The sequence below is a fragment of the Rattus norvegicus genome, chromosome 3 (assembly GCF_021556685.1).
Source record: "Rattus norvegicus strain SHRSP/BbbUtx chromosome 3, alternate assembly SHRSP_T2T, whole genome shotgun sequence".
NCBI classification, from domain to species: domain Eukaryota; kingdom Metazoa; phylum Chordata; class Mammalia; order Rodentia; family Muridae; genus Rattus; species Rattus norvegicus.
The window spans coordinates 117,984,508-117,995,919 of NC_141536.1; the positions used below are offsets into that span (position 1 = coordinate 117,984,508).

Consider the following 11,412-nt stretch of genomic DNA (forward strand, 5'->3'; position numbering starts at 1 on the left):
GCTTATCAGGGAGTTGTCTTTGTAGCTGGCCTTGTCTGATAGTAACTCTCAGGAGTCTTAACTGCTTATATATACATAGTCTTAGGAAGGGAAGGGCCTGGTGAATCTGATCAGTTTCAGGAACTTCCTGAAGCTATTTTGAATTTACATAATTCAAAATAGGATGGAGGACCTCAGCTCTTTATAAACACCCTGCCCTAAAGCATCCTGTTGTCCTACTTCTCTGCCCGGGTCCAGTCTCGACACAGGATCGGAGTTCTCAACTGGAAGCAGGGACATCTGAAAGGTGCATAATAAATATACACAGACTACTCTTTGGGTACAAACTGACAGGCAATTTCAAGGCTTAAAGTCTCTCTCTCTCTCTCACTCGCTCGCAGCTTGAGGCTGCACACACTCTGCATTCTCTTGCACAGTCTGTTTTTCTCTATTGCACTTTTCGTTTCTCGAACTCCCACACTCATGCACACCTCTGTTCATTACCCTTTCATTCTCACACACACTCCTCATACACACCTCACACATATCTCACACACACCACATGCACTCTCCTTTCACTCAATCTTCATACACACTTCACATTCTCTCTTCACTCATTCTTCACATGCTCTTTTCATGTGTGCGCTCTCTCTCTCTCCCCCTCTCATTCGCTCCTTCACTCGCTCTCATTTGCTCTCTCATTCACTCTCTAGCCTTTCTCTTGCCCCAGTCTTTTATTGATAATCCAAAAGCAGATAGAAAAAAGACATTCTATAATCATTTTCAAATCAAATTCAAAAGAATAAACACATCCCACAAAGAATTAAGAATTACAATTGTTCCCCAAAGTTTCAAGCTTCCCCTATTCCCAGGCCTGTAGCCAAAATATAGTAATTGTAAACTTATTATTTAAACTTTAACTTTTGATTTATTATACTCCAGAGCTCAAAGCTCCGAGGTCAGCTACTTGCATTTTCCTGTGAAGCTCTAATGATAAATGACATGGGCAAAGCTGCCAGGCAGTGGCCAGAAAGAATCAAGTTAACCCTTAATTCAGTGGTTCCGCTAGCTTTCTGTTCCTTGCACACAATGACTCTCATAAGAGGCCCAGTATTTGACTTAGTTTACTAGTATATAATTTTATATATTCTATGCTTCCTTATCCAGGAACCACTCTCAAATGTTATGTAAAACTTATTTCCTAACTTCAATAAATTTTTCCTTTCTTAAGATACCAATATTGGCTCTAATTCATTTTCTAATAATTTCTTCAAAGTTTCTTTGCAAGTCAAGCATTAATCTGGAACTACTATTGTGCAGTTATTGCATTGTTTCCAAGATGAGAACACACAGCATGCACCTGGGCCATTAGGGCTGTGCTGTGCCCCTATGCCTCAATTTCCAATTGTTTTCAAATCGTTACATCAAGGAACATCTAGTTTCACAGAATTTACCAGAGCAGAAGGAGAAAGAAGTAGGAAAGTCAGATATAATAGAATAATTATGCACACCAAGGCCAACTGAAAAGCAGTCATGCACAAATGAAATCTATACAGCTATTGTCCAGGGCTAAGGTTAGGAGAAATGGGAAACACCTTTTTTACAAAGAGCTACTGTGGGCTACTGAGGTGTCTCCATCCCAGCCTACTGCGGGCAGCCTCCTATTTCAGATGGCGGATCCCCTGGAGGGATGTGTCTCCTGCTTTTCAGGGTCCCAGATGCCACCTTACTTTACAAGGAGCTGCCCGCTGGCTTCTGAGATATCTCCATCCCAGCTCACTGCTGGCAGTCCCTGTCATGGTATGCTGTCCCCAGTGCTTCTCTTTTACATCATGTGTCTTGAGAAGTTTGCCTCCAGGAAGGAAGATTTTCAACTCAGAGGAGGACACTGCTGCCTAAACTCCCAGCACCCACCTGAGAGTTCAGAGCTCTCTTTTGCTCTAGCCCTTCCCAGTGAGTTTTCTATTTTGTCATTATAATCTTTCCCTATATCCTTCCTTGTTCTGGGAACTCATCTGGTTCATTCTTTTGGCATTTTGAGAAAAGATCTCACTGTACAAATCAGTCTGCCTCAAACTCATCTTTTTTGCCTTAACCTCCTTAGTACTGAGATCGAGTGGATAGCACTTGACTCATCTAAGTATGAGGAAATGTGGACCAGTAAGAGAACCCAGGAAAGCCTAGAAAAATCTGTGGCCCCATGGCTGTTGTGTCAGGAACCACCCTGGAAACTGTACTGTTTTAGCCTTTTGGAGTTTTGTCAACTGAATGTGGTTCATAACTTCTCCACTTACAAAAGCAAGAGAAACAGGAACCTACTCAGAGCTAGCAACCTGAGCACACAGTGGGTTAACATCCTGTATCTCCTTGCCAGCTGACTGAGTATGTGTAAGCGGGGAGGGAACAAGGGCAATCAATCATTCTGGGGCTCAGGCTGGCCCCTTGAATCAGGTGGTCAGCCATTTCTGAGAGATGTGAAGTCTGTTTCTCTCATTACCATCCCTCATCCTCTGCCCTCCTCTTGTGGCCGTTCTGTTCCCTATCAGGTTCACTGGCCAGTGTCTACATTTCCAGTAAAAGTGAGCTCTTTAATGAGTTTGACTATGCCTGACTCACTTGAGTGGTTTCCACAACACCTTTGCACCTGGGCCCCACGCCAGAGGAACATACATGAGCCATGAAGTTTCCACTGATACATCCACAAATGCTTCTAGCACCTGCCTTTCTGCCTCAGCCCCACCGTGCCACCTGCCAGCCGTGAAACCAATGCCAACAACAGGTAACGGAGACCCAGGCACAGGCCTGATACTCCCTGGCAAGATAGAGGCCAACAGCTGTGATGGGGAGTAGGTGGGGAGGGCAGCTTTAAGGTGGCACCGGGCCAAAAGCACCAGACGGAAGTCAGGACCTTTTTAGGTAGACGTAACAAAAACCAAACAGGCAATCCTACTAGTTTCCTGGGATGTTTGTAGCATTGGCCAGTCTTGGTAGTTTTAAAAACAAAGTCTGTTCTCGGCACTAGGCCCCCCTCTGTAGGCTCCTGGGATTCAGACTGTACCTTCTTGATGTTCCACTGGCTTCAGACATATTCCTTGCCTATGGCTGCATCACTGCGAGCTCTGCCTGTCCTTGAACTACTTCTCTCCACACTGGTTTCATAGAGGAAACATGAGAGTGTGTTTAGGGCCTGCTTGGGTGACCTCCTCAAGATCTATAATGTAAACACACCTTTACTGTATGAAGTGACTCTTCCGCCCCACTTGCCAGCACCCAGGACAGTGACCACCACCAACTGTGGAACTGGACTATTTATTTCCACCTCATCTTCCTACTAGCTTTGGAAGGCTTATAGCCACGCTTCCTATCCAGAACTGTATTTTTATTTAGAATCATTCCCACTTTTAAAAATGTCTCTGTGGTTAAGAGCATTGCAGAGGGCCTGGGTTCAATGCCCAGGACCCACATCAAATGGCCCACAGCCTCCTGGTCTCTGTGGGCACCTGCAAACATATGGTATATATGTATACTCAGGCACACACATGAACTTTAATGTCTACATTTTAGGCTAAATATCAAAGTCAGACGAGCAGTGGAGTTGAGCACACTCATGTAAGGAAATCATCAGGCAGACCCTGCATCCTGCGCTGGAGCCACTTTGTAGTTGTGGTAAGCAGGGCAGAGTGATGCTGTCATTACTCTCTGGCTCCAACACTCTGCCTGTCCCCATCAGGAGTGCACAGGTGACCATTTCCATACAGGTGAAGGGAATTCTCTTTGTGAAATGGGAAGTTTGGTCCCAGCTTCACTCTCACTCTGCCCAATACCTCCTTTGAGAAACCATCCCCCCTATACCAGGTGACCTGCTGGCTGAGACTCGTCTCAGCAAAAGGCCCATGACTCACACTGGGCCATCAGCTTATTCATCCACGAGTGCTGGTCGGGAAGGATGCCTTCCTCCTAGCGACCTCTGCTGAGATAGATGCTAAGAGAGTATGAAGCCCCAGCATGGTGGCATGCCCACCTACCTACCCTTCAGTGGGGCCCTGTCTACACCATAGAGACAGACACCATAGGGACAGATGTGCCTGAGCCAGTTTGCTCAGGCCATTTCCCCGATCCAGCTCGACCTCTCAGAGCTCTCTGATAAGCCAGTAGACCCCATCTTTGAGTCTGCAAAGGAACTGCAGCACATGCACTCAGTCTCGGCTGCTGGCTGCTGTTCGAGATGGGTATATTCACTCTCCAGTATTCAGACTCAGGAGTAGTTCTGGAGTGCCCAAGGCCACCCGGGTCTCCACATTTCTAGGTCAGATGACAGAAAGCCAGGCTGGTCTCAGTGCACATGGGTTTATTGAGCTGCTGTGCCACTGCAGGTGCTGGGAGAGTCTGGGAGGCCAGTGGGATGTCCAGCAGGAGGGACCTGAATCTCTCTCTTTAATCCCTACACAGCGCCATGTCATAGGTGACAAGCAAGGTCAGCGCTGGCCCTGGGGCATGGGTATTTAGACTGCAGTCTGTCAGTCTGTTCATATGATCGCCTTAGTGCCATGTCTTCTTGGAAAAGAACACTACCCAATTCTAAGAGCAGGAGGCTAGTCTCTGTTCTGCTCTGTAAGCCCAAGGGGCCCAATGAGGCCCTGTCTACAGGTGCTAAATATCATCTACCATCATCTCAAGGATGGTGAAGAAAACAGGCGAGATGCCTACTAACAGGGGAACCTAACAGTCGGGCCCTAGCCTCCAGCTCCCAGTCCAGGAGACAGCCATGCAGGGGTCCAGAACTGCAAAGGACAGCAGACCTGAGGGCAAGGGAGTTTCAGTTCAGTGAGCATAATCCAGAGACATGGCAGTCAGCTGTGTTGTCCATGGTTCACCTTCCTAATTAGAGCAGGGCCTGGAGAGCCAGGGCAGTGAGTATGGACATCGAGGACACCTTGGGACAAAACGGGGACCGTTTCTGCCTCCATCTCTTCTCAGGCCACTCAGGCCTCCACCTTGGCCTGCCTGAGAAGGGTAAATACAGAAGGGAACGATGAGAAACTGCCAACTCCACATCCTCTCCCCATACCTACCCGCAGGAAACAGCACCCAGCATTCTGGTAGGGGTTCCACTGGTCCTGCAGAACTGATGGTTGCGAGCTGTCAAAGGCTTGTATGGCACCATCTATGGAGTGGAGAGATCCAGAGAAGGTTTGGCCAGGAAACCCTAGAAACAGCTCCACTCCCTTGAGACAAAATGAGACACCCCCTGGAATCTGCAAGGCACGGCCTGAGATGGAAGGTCACTGTGCTAAGAGTGAGGTTGACAAGTGCACACCCCGCCCTTACAGGTGAACACAATTAGGATTAATAAGAGTTTAACTCTCGGCTACGAAGTGGCAGAGACAGGCTTCAAACCGGGCCCCCAGAAATCTGGAACAACGCTATTTCATCCCGAGGCAAGAACAGCAGCGTTAAATTGGGAACACATGGAGGAAAAGACCTCAGTAGTGCCAAAGGGAGCCTTGGCCAACTCCAGGTCATTGGACATGTTTTAACTCATCCTTTCTAGCCCTAAGAGATTCTTGACATCTCTAGAATTCTCTAGTGATCGGCTATCTGGTCTCTGGAAACCTCAGTTTCTTTCCATCAAAAATGTGCTCACATCAGCCAGCAAGATGGCTCAGCAGGCAAAGGCACTTGCCACCAAAACTGATGAGCCCAGTGCTATCCCGGGGACCCACGTGGTAGAAAGAGACTGACAAGTTGTCCTCTGACTTCCACCCATGCACCATGGCACGTGCACACTGTCCATCACCCACACCAAATACGACACGACGAAAACATTTTAAGGGTCCCCACAGGCCAGGCAGCCTAGACTGGGCCATAGACGTCCTTGGTTGCCCGGGCTCTCCAGCCCCCTCACCCAAGCAGGGGTTCCTTGTAAAAAGCTTGCGGAAGGCTTCGCACTCTTCGCGCCGGTTTCCGCTGGCCTCACAGCCGCACCAGGGCGCAACGCGCGCGCTCACGTTGTCCAGGTAGTTGGGGGTGACCACGGTGCCTGCAGGGACCCCCAGGACCTGTGACGGGCCCCCGGAATCTGCCTCCGCCGCCCCGCCCGCCAGAGGCCGCCCAGCGTACCTACAAGGCCTGCGTAGGCGCGCAGACACCGCGGGCCCCCCTCCTCCGGACAGCCGTCGCGGGAGCCGGGCGCGGGAGCGCATGAGGCCTGGAAGGCAAAGAGACGGGGCCTGCGCGCGCCCGGACGCCGGTGAGCGGCCCAGCCCGCCCCGCACGCACCGGCACCGGCGGCTTCGCTCGCAGCGGTCCAAGGGCTTCAGGCAGGAAGGTGGCGCCAGCTGGGGGCCGGAGAACGCGCAGGCGGGCGCGAATGTCTGGCGACGGCGCTCGGCGCACGCGGGGCCTTCGCATCCGCAGAAGAGCAGCGCGTGCGTGAGCGCCGGAGGCCCGCGGGCGAAGAAGCGGCGCAGGGCACGGCGGCAGCGGGAGCGCACGCAGCTCCCGGGTCCCCGCCAGCCCGCCCGGCCCAGGCATTGCGCCACGTACTCGGAGCGCAGCTGCTGGCACTGCTCGTCTGCTGTGCACGCCTCGGCTGCTTCCACGCAGCGATTCCCCTCAGTGGAGCTCGCTGACCCTGGTGAGGGGAGGGCAGGCTGCAGCCCTCTGTGCTTGGTTCTCCACATTCCACACCCCGGAATTTGGCGGGGGCTGGGGGCAGATACCCAAACCCAAGGGGAGAGAGTGTGGCCCATAGGCGTGACCCGTTTTTCCTGAGGAAGCGGGCATGGGCAGGTCCTAGGGATATCCACCCAGGTCGTGAATGGAGGCAGTACTCGGAGGTTCCCCAGAAGCTCAGGTTCAGCCTCCACCACCATCTCCAGAACTGGCACATGCATCACAGAGCGTCTACTGGACCCCTTCCATCCTCCCCAGCTTCACCTGACAGGACACTGAGGCTTAATGGCAGACCATAGGACTTCGCCCTGAGACAGACCTGGACGTTTACCAGTAGTTTCAGTGAAGATGTAGATAAGTCACAGATGAAAAGCCATTCAGGGGAAAATAGAATGCCTGACCTTGGGAGAGTAGCATCAGTAAACCCGGCAGCTATGTCTGAACTTGGCACTGGACATATGCAAATCCAGCCAAGTCACCAAATTCAGGTTTATAGTACTTCCTTTCCCACCTCCTTACCTCTCTGGCATCCAAGACTCCATAAAACTGCCTGGCCTGGCCTCTCATTCAGCACCCGTAAATACGCTCCACTCAACATAGCATGTCTCAGCTCTTAGGTCTCCTCTGCCTTAAAGCTTACCAGTATCCATTCTCTACACCACACCCCACAGAGCAATCCTTTCCTGTGATCCCCCTGGTGGAGAAGAGGCAGTGCTGGGAGGCAGAACATCAGCTGTGGGACTCAAAACTCCCAAGAGCCGGAGCTTCTGAGGAGCACATTGAGGGCAGGGGAGGGGGAGAGGAAAAAGAAAGTTCCTGGGGCACGGATAGTAAGGCTAGATTTGTGAAGGGTGGCTCAGCTGAACCCAAAGATGGGGTGCACGGCACTGTACAGCAGGGGCACATTGATACCGGTGTCACTCTTGCAATCTCACTTTGTGCCTGAGGAGCAGGGTCAGAGAGGGCAGGGGCCAGGGAGGAGACAGGTTCTCACCCAGCAGCAGCAGCAGCAGCAACAGCAGCAGTGCAGACTCCAAGCAGCAGGCCATACCGATTGGCAGAGGCCCAGTCGGACTGGTGCTTCTTCCTTGAACCTGCTAAGCCTGGAGGGTAGCGGGCACCTGCCGGCAGGTGTGCTCCTGGCCTCTGAGAGGAAGTAACATCCTGCTCTCTTCACTCTGTCCCCACCCCTAGACAGCACCTTCAGGTAGATCCAAAGCCACTAAGCCAGGGCCTGGAATTAACCCGATAGATTCAGAGTGCTGGACTGCTTTTTGTACACGAGCAGTCGGCTCCTAGTGGGAACGGGTCCTCGTGGGAGGGGGGAGGGGGAGCTTCATGAGACTCAAAAATTAAGCAAGAATTAACCTTACAGGTCCAGAAAATCGGAAACATGTGAGATTCACAAGGCCCCTTCTCAAGGTTATAGACAACCCCTGAAAGAAGACATTCGGGCAGGCACTGCCAGTCCTGCGGGGAGCACTAGGGTCACCCCCAATGGTTCGGTGGGTGTTTTGATGACAATCATGCCCCTGTAAGTAATCCCAATAAACTCAAATAAATAGTTAAGTAAAATTAATAATAAAAAACAAATCCCCCAAAATAAATATTTGCCAAGTTGGACTTTGATGGATTTATGTCTCTGGCCCATTGTCAGTTGCCTATCTGAAATGAAGAGGCATGCATGTTGTATCTCCTTAGGAAGACACACACACACACACACACACACACACACACACACACACACACACCCCGACTGCATACAACTCCAGGAAATCAATTGTTCCTCTTCCTTCTTAATAACTTTATTGTCAGTTTTTTGTTTACTGGTTTTACACGTGTAGAAAAGTTGTAGAGACATTGGTGCTACACACACACACACACACACACACACCATCCCCAGCTTCTAAACTCAGCTCTCTGACATAGCAAAGCACAAGGATCTACACTTGGGAAGGAATACTAGTACACGATGAGGCCTAGACCATTAAAGGTCTCCCATGCATGGCCTTTCTCTGTCCCAAGACCTGGGACACGGTGGTAAACCTAGCGCTTGTCAAGTCGAAGGCAGAAGTATCAGGACTTAGAGCTACATTGAGATCTTGTCTCAGAAACAAGGGTGACAGGAGAGCTCATTGACTAAAGGCTCCTGCTACCAAACCTGACACTCTGAGTTCAGTCTGTCCCATATGGCAGATGTGAACCAGCTCCCTAAAGTTGTCCTCTGACAAGGCTGGCTCTCTCTCTCTCTCTCTCTCTCTCTCTCTCTCTCTCTCTCTCTCAATAAAATGAAAAAATTCAGACTCAGAATCCCCACTAAATTTGTCATGCCATACGAGGCACTCTCAATATTTTTTTTAAGTCTGTGTTCTTCCTTTAAACAGTAATGTGGGGTGTGGAGGGTGAGGTGCAGGTGCCCAGCAGCAGTGTCAGGAGCTCTGTTTTAGCTGGGATGGCAGCAAGCCCCCTTGGGTCCCCATCCTCACCCCCAGTGGGGTTGCTGCCCTCAGCTTTTTATGGTAATGCTGGGGGTTGACCTTGGGCTCTAACGCTTGTGTGGGACTTCACCGACTAAGTCGTCTCCCCAGAACCCCTGTAGCTGAATTTCTGTGTTAGCCAAGTTCATTCTGTGGGAAAGGTGAAGAATTGATGGTCCAGGAAAAACAGACCAAAACTTGGAGAGGCCAAAAGCTGACAGAGCACAAGCTGACATCTAACTCCAGGACAGGAAGGGTAACCAAGAGTTGCAAATCTGCCTAGGGGCTCAGAGTGGGGCATTTTGACTCCCAAGTCCCTTTTACTTACCTTCTCAGTCCACCTGGCCGCCATTCCCATGAGCAAGGAAGCAACCCTTTTGGGAAGCCCGTCCCAACTTCCCCTTCACCTTATCCCCATTCTTTCTTTCTTTTCTTTTTTTTTTTTCTTTTTCTTTTTTTCGGAGCTGGGGACCGAACCCAGGGCCTTGCACTTGCTAGGCAAGTGCTCTACCACTGAGCTAAATCCCCAACCCCCCCTTATCCCCATTCTTGATAAGAATACTGACTAGTTATTTTCTGGGCTATTTCTACTAAGTTCGTCTTACATTTTCTTCTGGTCAAATTAAGACACAGTGCTGCTGTTAAAAAAAAAAAAAAAAAAAAGACAGTGTAGCTGTCTTCAGACACACCAGAAGAGGGCATCAGATCCCCTTACAAATGGTTGTGAGCCACCATGTGGGTGCTGGGAATTGAACTCAGGACCTCTGGAAGAGCCGTCAGTGCTCTTAACCACTGAGCCATCCCTCCAGGCCCTGTATAACCATGAAAGTGAAAATTAACATAAACTTTAGTGTTCAGAAACAGATTTTTGTTAGAGCATGGCCTGGCTCTTGTGCTGACTGCGTGTGGGCATTTGTTTGTTTTATGAGCCTGTATGTATGCTACCCAAGGCCACAAGAGGGCACCAGATCTTACAGAACTGGAGTTAGGAGCAATAGACTTGGTTGCTGGAAACTGTTCCTCCAGATGAGCCTTGAAGGTGTGGAGGGTGGGGCAGGGCGAGGCAGGGCACACCTTAGCAACTGCTGGTCAATCCTGAGTGGGCTTGTTAGGGGATGGTCTTGTACGCTGTGTATTCAGATGCTGAGTTCTATGCTCAGACATCTAGTTGCAGTCTGGAAGATAGCATCTCTGGATCTCTCTCTTTAAAAAGATTTATTTATTTATTTTATATGAGTACACTGTAGCCATCTGCAGACACACCAGAAGAGGGCATCAGATACCCTTACAGATGGTTGTGAGCCACCATGTGGTTGTTGGGAATTGAACTCAGGAATATCAGTCAGTGCTCTTAACCACTGAGCCATCTCTCCAGCCTGCATCTCTAGATCTCAATGTTGTGAAAATGTGTTTTCCATCACCTCTGATTAGTTAGTTAATAAAACAGCTGATCAGCCAATTAGCTGAGCAGAAGATATAAGGAGGGACTTCCAATCCCAGTCACTGGGTACCAAAGGAGACCAGAGAGTAGAGAAGGACCCTGTGGAGAGACGTGGAAAGACCTGGAGGATTCGCCATGGGAAAGCAGCCAGGAGGACACACAGACCAGAGTGAGCCAGAGTAAGGCCAGATGGCAAGTGATGGGGCATTTGGCTGGGCAGTAGGTAGCCTAGCCAGGTTAGACAAGATAAGACCCTTCCCAGCTATTAGACCGTGCAACTTATTGATAAAAATTCGAGGTCTCTGTGTCTTCATTCAGGAGCTAAAAAGGGCTAGAGTGGGCATAGAAATACTCTACAGTTATTTGGGAGCAAAAGGGACATAGAAAACCCCCGGAGATTACTATTACAGGGGTTGGCTCAGTGCATTGACCTGGTACCAGGTTTGGGGACTGGCAGAACGCAGGGCCAAGGAGGGCTACACGCCAGGTAAGCAGTCAGCTGACCATAGCCTGGAGTTGGTGCAGGCAGACCAGGACATGTTGGAGCCCTGCCAGGAAGAGAGGCCTGAGCAGGGAAGAAAATGTTCCCCACACATTTCATTCCATGCAACGCAGCCTTTGATTTTATAGAGAGAATTTATTTATACAGCACTGAGACTAAAAATGATTTTCCTTCAAATACTGAGGAGGAACAGTGACATGATTGTGACCCCAGAGCAGGCTGACAGTGTTCCACCAGAACTTGTTCAGCAGCTGGAACAACTGTCCCAGACATGCAGCAGTGTCTGCAGAAGGTCTGGAAGGGACTAGAACTATGTAGTCACAGCTTCCCAGCTAACC

General features: G+C 50.1%; 1 protein-coding gene across 9 annotated transcripts; it reads right to left on the minus strand.

Annotated features, from left to right (window-relative positions):
- Window positions 1-4,310: 4,310 nt before the first annotated feature.
- On the minus strand, window positions 4,311-7,794 carry Gfra4 (GDNF family receptor alpha 4). 9 transcript variants are annotated; one of them, XM_087654369.1, is made up of 6 exons: window positions 7,649-7,794; window positions 6,259-6,613; window positions 6,100-6,209; window positions 5,885-6,019; window positions 5,052-5,143; window positions 4,311-4,912 (listed from the first exon to the last, which is right to left on the minus strand). In XM_087654369.1, exons 1-6 carry the CDS (start codon window positions 7,701-7,703, stop codon window positions 4,862-4,864), a joined length of 798 nt encoding a protein of 265 aa, XP_087510495.1. In that variant the 5' UTR covers window positions 7,704-7,794; the 3' UTR covers window positions 4,311-4,861.
- Between the last annotated feature and the right edge of the window lie 3,618 nt (window positions 7,795-11,412).